This window comes from Callorhinus ursinus, unplaced genomic scaffold (assembly GCF_003265705.2).
Source record: "Callorhinus ursinus isolate GAN/ISIS: 27379988/994484 unplaced genomic scaffold, GSC_fseal_2.0 scaffold12, whole genome shotgun sequence".
In the NCBI taxonomy this organism is placed as follows: Eukaryota; Metazoa; Chordata; class Mammalia; order Carnivora; family Otariidae; genus Callorhinus; species Callorhinus ursinus.
In genome coordinates, this window is record NW_027397074.1 from 15,322,508 (window position 1) to 15,336,417 (window position 13,910).

A 13,910-nucleotide genomic window follows, 5' to 3' on the forward strand; every position below is an offset into this window, starting at 1 on the left:
ATCCTGCTTAAGATTCTCTGTTCCTCTTCCCCTTCCCTCTGCCCCTCCATCCCCACCTGCTCGTGCTCTCTCTCTCAAAAAAACACCAAAAAAACAAAGGCATTTAAAAATGTCCAGGACTTTTCTGTCTTTATCTCTCAAGTTAATTTTTCCATAGTTTAAAAAGCCTATAAACCTGCTATTAGGTTTATAATAAAAAGTAGTAGGCCTCTGCCTTTTTTTCCACTCCCCACCCCAATCCTACTCCCTCAGACAAATGTTTTCTTTTTTTTTTGTGTATTGTTTATCTCCGGATTTGAAGTAAACTTTTATACTAGTATTTCTTAGGTTTTTTTAGTTGTGGCTATTATAAATTTGTTCCTAAGAAGATGTGGATTTAGCTCTTTCACACCTTTAACCTTCCCACTCTTCACACCCAACATATAGGCAATCCAACATACCCACATTTTCCTTTTCATTCTTTCAGTATAGTTGTACAAAATCACCATTTGGGTTAAATTAGTACTCACCTGATTTAATTCCAGGTTTCACCTGATTTAAATCAGTATGTACCTGAGCTAATTTACCTGACCATCTAGGGTTTATCGTTATGCAGTTATTCACAAGAGAGCCATTCAGTGTAGTTTGAATGCCTTTTTTTTTTTCTTTAAAGATTTTATTTATTTATTTGACAGAGAGAGACGGCGAGAGAGGGAACACAAGCAGGGGGAGTGGGAGAGGGAGAAGCAGGCTTCCCCCAGAGCAGGGAGCCCGATGCAGGGCTTGATCCCAGGACCCTGGGATCATGACCTGAGCCGAAGCTTAATGACTGAGCCACCCAGGCGCCCCTTGAATGCCTTTTTATGGCATTGTTTTGTTTTGCTCATTTTTCATTTGCTTATTTTGCTTTGTATCCTTAAGTAATTCACTCCCAAATACTTCAATACACTGAAAATTCCTGACTACATTATATACATGTTACATAATATGTATGTAGATAAGTACCTATACATTATATACATAAGCTATTCTCTCAGTTTCATTTCTTGGAGACATTCCTCCTGGAGCCCTCTCCCCTTTTGCTCCAATTAGTGTTTACTTTTCTTGAGTTGGCTGGACAGCTGTTACCTTGGAGCTTTCCTTCCCCCATCTCTGGCAGTTCTTTTTACTTCTCTCTCCTGTGTTGGATTCCCTGGTTCCTGTCTTTGTTTTTCTTCCTCTTTTCACTTTTTTTGTGAAGTGCATCTTCAGTAGCTACTTGAGAAAAAGTGTTTCTGGAAAGGAAAGAATGTAAGACTTAAAATTTTATTCTACCCCCATACTTGATTTTTTGGTTGAGTATAAAATATTCTGGGTTGGAAATGATTTTTCTTAAGAGTTTTGAAGGTACTGTTTGTTCCTCCTGAGATGCCATTTTGTTTGATCCTTTATTTGTGACTTGTTTTTTACACTCTGGATATATTTGGAAACCTTTTTCTTTATCCCTACCATTCTGAACTTCTTGATGTCCCTTAGTGTATAGATTTTTTCATTTATTTCTCTGAATATTCAGTAGATTCTTTGAAGTTTAAAAAAATTCATGTAATTTTAGGAAATTTTCAAAATACCTTTTCTTGGGTAGTTTTCTCCTCCTTTCTTTGCCCTCTCTTTCCGGAACTCCTGTTAATTGGATCTGGGGTGTTCTGGACTAAGCTTTTGATTAAAAAATTATTTCCCTCATTATTAGTGCCTTTTCCTTTCTGGTCTATTTACTGTTGGGTGTCACCAATCCTGTTTTTGCTTATTCTGCTCTTTGATTCTCATGTGAGAGGCTTTCCTCAAATATCTGACAATCATTAGTCATTCATTTTTAAAAGGCCCTAAAAAGCTGATTGAGAGTTCTGTGTGCATGGGTAGGGGCTTGGTGACCAGTGGGCCTTCTAGTGAGCCTTGTTGCAGAGATCTAGCAGTTCCACCGGAGCATGCCCAGATATCAGTCATACTTCTCTTGGACTGATCCATTTCCCCAGAGAAGAGTCCTCTTTTATTTAGAAGGTGTGACCCTGGTATCTAGTGTTTTGGAGCTAACTAGGGGAAGGAGGCTGGAAGGCTTATTGTTCTGGGTGTACACTTTGATTATAATCTCTCTTTTTTTCAATATGGGTTAGGATCTATTTATGCTGCTTCTCTGGTTCAATTTGTCCGAAGAGTAGAACTCTAGATTTCTACTCGTGTTGGTAGGAAGTTGCCTGGCTTTCCAGAGTGGAGAAAGATCTACAGGTGTGGGTGTGGGTGGGACTGTTGTCTGCTGCTTCTGAACACCTTTAAGCAACCCGTTTTCAGTCTCTCTTTGCCCCTTTGGAAGTCCATTTGCCTTGAATTTTTTAACCTTTCTGGGATTCTACTGCAGGCATTGGCTTGCTTCCTGGTTTGCACTTAACCCTACCTTGTCTTTTCTTACCTTCCACTCTCCAGGCTTTAGATATTAACTTTCTCCATTCTGCAAATTCAGTTACCGTTTTCTCATCTGTTTTCTAATGTGTGAAATGTTAGCTTAACTGGTCTGCTGCCCTCTCCTTTCACATTCTTTGTCCTTATAGATTTATGCCTTTTTAATTACTGTCATTTTAGTGAGCTTCTAGAAGGATTAGAGATAAATGTATGCATTTAGTTCACTTAGTTTAAATGAAAGTCCTCTGATATTTTTAAAATTTCTTCCTTTTTTTCCTCATTTACTTTTATCTGGGAATTCTAGTTTCTTTTTTAAAAACTTTACTGATTATTTGCTCTATTTTATTATTCATTTCGCTTGTAGTTTTTCTAAATACAGCTATTTAAATTGACTTTAAGACAGTACTTTGAAGAGACAAAATAAAGCAGAAGGAAGATATTAATGTACTTTGATTACTAATTGACTTTTGTCTGTAGCTTAATTTTCAGAACAGTTGGTTTTCATTTTCATGGACTAGAAACCCCTATCCCCTCCCTCCTTTTTTGGGGAAGGAAACCATTATTGATTCTGGACAGGCTTTATACTTAGATTTACATACGTATTGCATTTACATACATGATGTTCAAGGCTCTGCTTGAACATTAGTTGGAAACAAGCTCTAATTTCTCTTATTCATTGCTAAACAGGATTTACTTCTCTGTTGGACCAATAGCTAGAGGATAGTCCTGTCTTTATCATTTTAAATGTCATCATCCAGAATGATTTTAATGGTTATCAGATTACATAGTATCCACCGTTTAATTTTTTTTACAGCATTTTGCTAGGTTGCTTTTCAGTCATTTTCATGTTGTAAACTCTATGATTTATTGGACTGCTATGGTAATTAATGCATACATAATTGTTTTACATAATTGAGTCTACATTATTTGTGTAATAGTGGAGGTGAGTTTGTGGTACTTGATGTCTAAATATTTTAATGCATATTTTTTCCTTGTAGTAAAGCCGTTTGCAAATAAAGAAGAATACAAAAGAACTAAAGAAACTGTCCAAAAATTTCAAGATGGTATTGGAAGAAAACTGCACCAGAAATTACTTGAAAGGGCAAAAGGAAAAAGAAATTGGGTATTTATGTTATTGTACCTAGAATTAGAAAATTGATGATACCTAAAGAATGAAAAATAAAAATGTGAATAGCTTTTATTTTAAAATTATTAGTGTAAATGGCCTTTCAGTCATTGTTATAGTCATATAAAAGACTTAATGAATTGTTTAACTCTAGGGAGTTTTGAATGTTGTGTGTGAGCTCTTTTCTTATATGGGGAACTTGTCAAAATACAGGTTTCCTGGGATCAGTGATTCTGAATGGGGGCCCAGAAACCCTTATTTTAACAGCTGTCCCATGTAGTTCTGATGGAGGTAATCTGTAGACCTTGCTTATGAGAAACATTTTGTTCAGGTAATCCCAGCCTGAAAAAACTCCAGACACTAAAAATGGACCTACCACGTAGGTGGCATACAAATATTTAAACATCATATGGGAGAGAAAGGGCCATTACAAAATTGGAGTGGAGAATGGTTATGAGTATTATGTGTTTTAGTTAGATAGATTGAAGGGGAGATGTTGGTATAATAATTACTGAGGCACTCAATAATTTCCTACAGGGAATCTTTGACTTCTTCAGCTTAATTACTTCTGTAGTATGAACCAGAGGATAAGTTTTTGTAATTAAAAAACATTGCCTTAATCTAGAAATCAGGAGTAGCTATCTTTAAGTTTTTTTCTTTAAGTTTTAGAAATAAAAAGGAAGCTGATCTTTCCATTAGTCATTGATACCTATGATGGAATAATAAAATTTTATACTTCCAGATTCCCTTATTCTCAATCTTGAGACTTGAGTGATTTTAATTAAATCAGGGTAAAGGTAAAGAAGTCTGTATCCTTTTGCTTATTTCTTTTTCTGAACGATTGATTATAGTTTATAACATCAGTTTCTTAAAAAATAACTCCAGATAGTTTGATGAGATCTGCTTACTTACGCATGAAATTCAATTGCATGTTGTAAAAGAGGGACACATAAAGCTCTGGCTCTGAAAAATCTAAATTAGTTTTAAGTGTACTGAAAAGATTTTATATTTTTGATTTAGTATTTCAGTTTTTGCTTGGAAAAGGATAATTGCGAATGCCTTAATAGTTGTTAAAATTAAGTGAGGATTTGTTTTATATTTATTTACCCAAGGTGCTCTGGGAAAACACACCTAAGTACTTAGTTTGGTATTTGTGACTCCAGTATGATCCGTCTGAAAAGATACCTTTTCAGTGCTTTCTTTTTGCCTGTTTTTGATAGTGTAGTTAAGCCTGTTTTTGATAGTGTAGTTAAGCTACCTATTTAAGATCCTGTAGTTCCAAAAAAAAGAAATGATCACAATAGCATTTTTCAATATCTATGATGATTTAAAACAAGAAAACATGTTTTTATTTCTTAATTTTTTTGCTTTCAGAACAAACTTACTGAGGTAAGATTTATGTATAATAAAATCCGTTGTTAGTTTACAATGGATGTGGGTAAGAAAACGTTTTTAAGTGTTAAAGAGTAAAGAGAAAAGAACAAATACAGCTTTTTTTTCCTTGCAGTTACACATTCAAGTATTCTCAATAGCATTAGGTTGATATTCTTAATTTCTTTTAGCTGGAAGAATGGTGGCTGAATTGTGCCTATCTGGATGTTCGCTTACCATCGCAACTGAATGTCAATTTTGCTGGTCCTGCAACCCATATTGAACACTACTGGCCTCCAAAGGAAGGCACTCAGTTGGAAAGAGGAAGTATAAGTCTTTGGCATAACTTGAACTACTGGCAGCTATTAAGAAAGTAAGGACAGTTATGTGAATTTAGTAACAGATTCACCCAAAGTTTGAAGTGGCAACATGTTGAGAAGCTTAATTTATTTATGAGGATACTACAGTTGATACTACTTGGTTTATAAGTTTTATAATGACTTGATCAAAATACTTTTTTTTGTTTGTTTTAATAGAGAAAAAGTGCCTGTTGATAAATCTGGAAATAGTCCTCTGGATATGAATCAATTCCGAATGCTGTTTTCCACCTGCAGGATTCCAGGAATTACTAGAGATTCAATTACGAGTTATTTTAGGACTGGTAAGTAGAAAACATGGGTGTGGTGTTTTTTGTTTGTTTGTTTGTTTGTTTTGGTAAAGGCATTGGGATTTGGGTAGTTTTGCTGCAGTTTCTATGACACTATGGAACATACTATTTTGAATATTTCTTTACTGGATTTTGACTAATCAGGCTTTCTGTGAACCTTTTAGTCATTGTGATTAGTCAGAAATAATTTATGGGAATGGATTTTATAAACTGGTCTTAAATTATTCTGTACAAAACCTGATGCTTACCTTGTGTGATTTGAGAGTTTAAGTTCTAAAGAGCATTATTAATCAGTATTAGGAAATCTGGAGCATAGGATCTGGATTTGTCTGTCTTTGCCCTCTTTGAATTCTCTTTTTGAGTGTGCTTGTCTGTGCTTATCATGCCCCATTTCTCTTTGTGAGTATGCCCTCCCTTTCACCACCAGGCGTATGAGGTGAGAGCTTGCTATCAGTCTTCTTGAAGGCGTAGGAGTTCAGAATGACTCATCAAAATTCCTGTTTTTACTGTCAGCTTAATGACAAATTCTGCTTGGTGTACTAGCATATCTTAAAATGGAAAATTCTTTTGTAAGTACTGGTTTTCAGTTATTTCAGGATCTTTTTCTTTTTTATAAATTTAATAATGTAGTTTGTAGTTACTGTGGAATGTAATTAGGGAAAGATATTTTTCTTCATTTAAAAGTAAAATTTCTGTAGCCAGTTTTGCTTGTAGTGTGGGGAGTTTGAGTTTACTTTCATGTAGAACTCATCTTTGTAAACCTCATTAGATGCTTGAGATATTTAATGTCCTCAAGCCCACTCACATTTATCTTGATGTTGCAAGTGAAAGGCCTGCTTATTTATGGCATAAAGTTTAAAGCCCAAATATGAATGGAAAAAATGAACAGGAGAAAATGGAGAATAGCAGTTAGCAAAGAGAGAAAGATGCCTGTCATTTAGGATCTAATATCAATAGACCTGGTTTTCAGTTTAATCTTTATCACTTCATAGGTCCTTAGATAAGCTAATCCTTTATGTTACAGCGTGTAAAATGTAGATTCATTAATTTAATAATGTGTCTCCTAATGCAGTCCTTTAAGCTGGTTAGTATATTGGTTAGTCATGGTTAGTATGGTTAGTATATTCTTGTACTTAAGACCATGTGAAGAGGTGTAGATAGGGACAAAGCTGAGGGAATAAGTAAACAAAAAAATAACAGAGTTACTGATAAATACTGTATAGAGAATTCAAATAACACGAGTAACTGGATGGCTATTTTAGATTAGGTAGTCAGGGAAAACCTGAGGATGTGAATGATACGATGATCCAGCAGTTTTTTGGCTTTTTATTTTTGTTTTCGTTTAGTTCAGTTTGTTGTTTTATGTGTTGAGGGAATCCCCTAGGCATGAATAAACTTGGCATGTTTGCAGGGGAGTATGGATGGAGCAGAGCAGGCAGGAGACAGAGGGGACTCTTGGAGTGTTGCCTAGAGGCCAGATCATGTAGTATTTTGTAAGCCAACTAAGGTGTATGGCTTTTATTTAAAATGTGAATAGATAATGAGTTTTGAGAAAGAAAGTGGTGTGATCAGATTTATGTTTTAAAAAGATGATTCTATCTGCCATTTGAGGACTAAAATTTTTAGGAACATACCAGGGTAGAAGCAGGAATATCCGTTAGAAAATTGTTTCAGTAGTCCAAGAGAGCCATAATAATGACTCGTAACTAGGGTGATAGCATGAAGCTGGTAAAAAGTTGTTAGATTCTTTATATATTTTGGATTTGGATTTAGTAGAATTATTCATAGATTGGTTGTGAGATGAGAGAGAAAAAGGAGAATCAGAGATGACTTCAACATATTTGGCTTGAGTAATGGGATAGAGAGCTGTGTTGGTTCATGAGGTGGGAAACTTTGGGAGGAAATATTTAGGGAGGAAATTAAGAGGTCCCTTAGGCTATGTTGAATTTAAGATGCCTTTTAGACATCTGAAGTGGAAATGCAGGTAGGCAGTTGGGTACAAAGTTGGGAGTTCAGCAGAGATTTCAGTACTTCATATAGAGATTTAAGAATCACCATTAGTAGGCATAGAAAACATTTTTAAAGGCATAAGAGTAGCTAAAGTTACTTTTGTAACACATACAGTTGAAGATTATCAGGGGAACCAGTACCAAATCTTACCACAGTTAAATAGGGTATTTGGTGAATACCTCCTGAAGAGGAGAACACAGAAAAGAGACCAAGGTGGGAAGAAAGGAAGGGCAGTGGTCTCCCAGAAGCCAAGAGAAGGAAGTGTTGTGTCACATGTTCCAGAAGCCAAATCAGATAAAAATTAAAAGTGACCATTGTATTTATCGACATGATGTGGACAGAGCCTGCCCTGACAAGAGCAGTCTCAGTGCAAGTTGGGGAAGGGAGATCAACTGGAGGAGGTGAAAGCAAACCAACTAGTTAGTGACAACATTTGGAAATAATGCTTACGGAAAAAGTTTTGATGTGCAGGGGGAGGGACTTCATTTAATTAAAAAAAATGAGTGATACTATAACATAGGAATGACATAGGAGAGAAAGAAAAATAATCTTTCAGGGGAAAGAATAAACAGCCAAAGTCATTGAAAAGATAAGAGCTGAGAGGGTCAGGAGTAGAAACGGTGGAGGGCTGGTCTTTGACAGGAGCAAGGATGAGAAGGAATGCAGAAAGTGCATCTAGTTGCAAATCGATGGGCCAATTTTGTTGTGGGAAGGTGAGGAGGTCTATGTATTCTTTGTGTTTTCCTTGGTGAAATGAGAACTGAGGTCATTAGCTGGGGTAGAAGATTAGAGGAGAAAGAAGGTTTAAAATACTAGTCATTTTGGGAGGGTGCCTGGGTGGCTCCGTTGATTAAGCATCTGACTCTTGATTTCGGGCTCAGGTCATGATCAGGGTCGTGGGGTGGAGCCCCACATTGGGCTCCACGCTCAACATGGAGTCTGCTTGAGATTTTCTCTCTCTCCCTCTACCCTTCCCCGAGCTTGCTTTCTCTTTTTCTCTTTCAAAATAAATAAATAAGTAAAATCTTTTTTAAAAAAAATAAAATACTAGTCATTTTGGAAAGTGGGAGAAGCAGATGTGCTAGGGGAATGCAGGGTAGCTGATGAGTGTTGAGTGCCCATTTGAAATGGTGGGTTTATGAATTTAAAGTTAGATTAGACGGTATGTTGTTTTTTCCTTCAGCAACAATCAGGCAGGCATAGAGGGAGAGAGTGAAGGATTCAAGGGTTTTGCAAGGAAGAAATTAAAATGCTGGGCCATGGGATCTATCTTCGAACGGAGAAAATTGAAGAGATAATGCATGTGAAGGCAGCCTGTAAGCCTCTCTGGCTAAGAGGATAATGTCATTAAGGAGACAGTACTTAAAACTATTTTTATTTGACTTACCCACTTAGAGACCATTAAGACTAATTCAGTCCTGCCTTTTACCCTGTTAACCTCATTTTGCCTGAGCAGTTCAACCTCTCAGGTCCTCTCTCATCGTCTAGATTCAGGGATTTGTGCGTAGCCTAATTTGATCCAAGTTTCCCACTACTGTGACCCACCCCCCTCCGTTTCCCAGACTCTTCTGCTATAGTTTCTGGAGCTCATGGTCAGCAAAATCCTTTATATCCTCAACCTTTTCTCTGAGAGTTCCTGTTTCCCTCTTAAAGGTACTATTACTGAAGCTGGCTATTCTTTGAGCTTACTGCATTCCCTATAACCATCTGAAGTGGATATATTTTTTCTCATACTGTGGTACTAAAGGGTATGTAGGAGATGTTGGTGTCCTTTTTATTTCCGGTCGCCCTTGCCCCTTTCGTTTCTTCCTTACAGTTGGAGCTCTTGAAAAAAAGCTATCAGGTTATGTCACCAGTGCTTGTCTTTGTTGTAGTGGGGTTTTTTTCCTTTACTTCTTAAAAAAATTTTTTTTAATTGAAAATCAATTTAATTAACATATACTGTACTATTAGTTTCTGAGGTAGAATTCCCCCATTGCTTTATCACCAGTCTCACTATCTTTCTTTTCATCACTACCTCCTTCACATTCTTTTTTTTTTTTTTAAGATTTTATTTATTTATTTGACAGAGCGAGAGTGAGTGAGCACAAGCAGGGGGAGCAGCAGAGGGAGAGGGAGAAGCAGGCTCCCTGCCGAGCAGGGAGCCTGATGCAGGGCTCAATCCCAGGACCCTGGGATCATGATCTGAGCCTAAGGCATAGGCTTAACCAACTGAGTCACCCAGGCGGCCACCACCCACCCCCCATTCACATTCTCGATGACTTTAGCTTCCAGTTGTAGATGATCCATGACCTCTCCTTTCCTTCACTTTTTTCCTCTAGTAATCTGTACCTCCACTCCTTCTCAAGCAACCACACACTCCTGTGGTCATGCCCTAGAACTTGTTATTGTAAAAAACTCCATGTCCTCTAACATAGAAATTATAAGCATCTCATTCTGATCTCCACGTTCTCTTCATAACTCGCTTCCTTTAGTAGTCTACCTTAGCTATTTCTTTGAACACACTGTGACTTAAATTGAGTTCTTCACAGTTCCATTCCTCCCTCCTCCACCCCCAATCTGTACTTCTTTCTGTGCTCCTTCACTATCATCACTCCTTCGCATACACATTCAAATCTTTGCCCACTTGCTCCCTCATCACTCTATCCACACCTTATCATGGTTTAATTTTCATCTTCTCTCTTGCCTCTACATATTAAAGATACCTACCCTAGCAATTTTACTTGGCCTGAGAAAACCAGAAAACCTCATTTAGTTTTCTCAAACCTCAAATGGATCCACAGCATGACCTTGCCATATTGTTTTGTCATGTTATTCTCTCACTTTCAGAGATACTGTTTCATGCCTTTCTCCTTCCTTATTCTCAGCTAATGAACTCTTATTCTCAACAAATGTAAAGCATTCTTTCCATCACTAAATTTACTAGCCTATCTGTTAGGCGAAATAATGCCTCCCCACCCCCCAGAGATGTTCACTTTCTAATCCTTGGAACCTATTGAATGTTTTAGGTTACATGGTAAAGGGCAGTTAAGTTTGCAGATGAAATTAAGGCTGTTAACCAGTTGACCTAAACATGGGAAGATTATTCTGGGTTATTCATGTGGGTACAAAGTAATCATGAGGGTTCTTATAAGTGAAGAGAGAGGCATAGAGAGAACCAAATTAATGGCAGCAAATTGATGGAAAGTCGTGAACCTCCCTTGATGGCTTTCGAATGGAAGAGGAGAGTCCTGAGTTCAGGACTGTGGGTAGCCTCTAGAAGCTGGAAAAGTGAAGGAAATTGATTCTGCCCTAGAGCCTCCAGAAGGGACAGAGCTGCTGACACTTTCATTTTAGCCTACTGAGACACATTTCAGACTTCTGGTCACCAGACCTGTTAAGACCTGGTCAGTATAATGACAGCAAAAAGAAAAAAAAGTAGTAGTATTAAATGTAAAAAGATACGGAGGTTTTTGAAGGAGAAAGAGAAGAAATGTTTTGGAAATAGCCATGAAAGACAAGGAAAATACATACCACACCTCTTAGGACTTGAGGAGATAGGATATTAGAGGAAAAAAGTGCTGTCAGGAGATGGTGTTTCCTCATAGTTGATGGATTTTATGAGATAATGTGTGCAAAGCCTTTACCACAGTTCCTTGTACATGATATCAACCAGTAAATTTCCTTCCATTGGTAGTATATGTCTTCTCTTTTTCTTTTTTCTTAGAGGGAAGGAGCAGGGATCATATAGGAAGCCCTTTGTTAAAGGGAATAATAATTGAAAAATGAGGCTAAATCAGAATAGTCTGAGATTTACAGCAAAGTAGTAGTTCTTGGGGAGTTAAGGCATGCCCAAGAATCATAGAATAAGTTACCAGTGGCTTACCAGGTATCATTAGAGCCTTAAATAAAACGAGATTTCCTTGCCACTCATTCTCCTTGCCACTCAGGCAAACAGTGCCCTTTCTCAACTGAAAACTACCTTTTTTTTTTTAAAAAAAGATTTTATTTATTTGACAGAGAGCACAAGTAGGCAAAGTGGCAGGCAGAGGGAGAAGGAAAAGCAGGCTCTCCGCTGAGCAGGGAGCGCAGTGCGGGGCTCCATCCCAGGACCCTGGGATCATGACCTGAGCCAAAGGCAGCTGCTTAACCGACTGAGCAACCCAGGTGCCCCTCAAATGAAAACTATTTTATTTAGAAACCATCGCTAGATATTACTGCAGTTAAATTATCTGATGAACAGTCAACAATGAAATAAACCCAAAGAGAAACTTAGTAATTCAAAAAGCTCTTCTCCGGGATTCCTTGCTACCCTTTTCCCCTTGTCATTGCTATCCATGAATAAACTAGAAAGCCCTGCAGTAGTTTGGGATTTATAGGAGTCTCAAGGCATACAAATACTTGAAACTCCATGGATTTTGGATGTTTCACATGGACAGTTTTCAAGAGTGTATATTTATATCATAATTGAAAGTTTATGACCTTATTGTTCATAGGATATATTTGATGAGTATATGTCAAGTATTGCAGCAAGGATTATTTTCTTCTATTGGATGTAAATATGCAGTTTTACTCTTGTTTAACTTTGAGAGATTGAGTTTGTGTTTCTGTTTCTTTTTCCAGAGAGTGAAGGACATTCCCCAACTCACATTGCAGTGCTTTGTCGAGGCCGAGTTTTTGTCTTTGATGTAATACATGAAGGATGTTTGATCACCCCCCCGGAAATTTACAGGTTTTCAAACTACTTTCTTGAGTCTTGAGGTGTTAAGCCTTTGCTTGAGTTTAAAAAATAAATGTTAAGAATTTCCTTTTTCATAAGGTGAGAGTAAGCTAAATAAGAATTTTATGTATGCTGATTTTTAAGAAGTCTATTTTTATTTCATTTCATTTTATTTTATTTTTTAAAAGATTTTATTTATCTGAGAGCAAGCGAGCAAGAGAGAAAGCATGAGCAGGGGGAGGGGCAGAGGGAGAAGCAGACTCCCCTCTGAGCAGAGAGCCCGATGCGGGGCTCGATCCTAGGACCCTGGGATCATGACCTGAGCCGAAGGCAGACGCTTAACTGACTGAGCCACCCAGGCGCCCTTATTTTATTTCTAGTTTTAATTAATTTTTACTTTTACTAGATGTATATGAATATATTCTACTTGGAGAAAAAGGAAAACATTGCAAATAATACAATTTCCATTTCTTGCCCCAGAATTAATCACTCTTACTAGTTTGGTATATTCTGTCCTTCCATATCTGTTGTAATGGATTTATATGCACATAAAGATTTGTAAAACAAATAATGTATTTTTTTATAGCTAGTATGTATTTAAATACATAGTCTATGACTATCAGTCTATGGCTTTAAAATTTAAATTTGATGGTTATCTCACCTTTGGTTAAAATTCTTAAATGGTTCTTTGTGGTCTAGAATAAATCCCGGTTTCTTAGCAGTGGTCTAAATTTGACCTTTGCCTGTCTTTTCAGCCTTGTATTCTCTTCTTCTTCCTCGTGCAACTTCTATTCCTATCACATTTCTGTGTTAGCATTTCTTTCTTTTTTTTTTTTTTTACAGGAGGCAGTAACGTAATTTTACCTCAGCTGCTTACAGTCAAAACAATTTAAACAATATCTCATTTAATGTTTTATGAGTTATTCATTCATATAACTTAACAAATAAAAATTTATATGACAGTGGCAGAAAAGGGATCTGACATTTGCCTCCCATTGTGCAAACTGTTCATGTTTCTTGAAAAAGTCAAAAGATTGACAAATTCTACAGCAGACAGGGGCACCTGGGTGGCTCATTCGGTAGAGTATCTGCCTTCGGCTCGGGTCATGATCCCAGGGTTCTGGGATTGAACCCCACATCTGGGCTCCTTGCTCCTCGAGGAGCCTGCCTCTCCCTCTCCCCTGCCTTCCAGTTCCCCTGCTTGTGCTCTCTCGCACTCTCTCTCTGTCAAGTAAATAAAATCTTTAAAAAAAAATGCTACAGCAGACAGATACAATATGGTATTATAATTACCTATTTACAGAAAAAATGAAATATTTCAGATGTATGTAATTATGTTATAATTTCTATCATTACCTAATATTTTATCTATAAAACTGATTTCCTTAGCTTAAAACTTTTATTTTTTGAGGGTATGAACAAAGTTTTATTTACTTATTTTTTTAAATTTAAATTCAGTTAATTAACATTTAGTGTATTATTAGTTTCAGAGGTAGAGGTCAGTGATTCATCAGTCTTATGTAACACCCAGTGCTCATTATATCACGTGCCCTCCTTAATGCTCATCACCCAGTTACTCCATCCCCCCTCCCACCTCCTCTCTAGCAACCCTCAGTTTGTTTCCTATG

General features: G+C 37.0%; 1 protein-coding gene across 2 annotated transcripts in view; it reads left to right on the top strand.

Moving 5' to 3' along the window:
- The window catches only part of CROT (carnitine O-octanoyltransferase), a 48,333-nt gene that overhangs the window by 4,080 nt on the left and 30,343 nt on the right, over positions 1-13,910 (top strand). For both annotated transcript variants that reach the window (XM_073898737.1, XM_073898738.1), the window contains exons 4-7: positions 3,408-3,532; positions 5,098-5,279; positions 5,443-5,567; positions 12,186-12,294. In XM_073898737.1, coding sequence (XP_073754838.1) covers positions 3,408-3,532; positions 5,098-5,279; positions 5,443-5,567; positions 12,186-12,294 — 541 coding nt within the window. The remainder of the gene's footprint in view (positions 1-3,407; positions 3,533-5,097; positions 5,280-5,442; positions 5,568-12,185; positions 12,295-13,910) is intronic.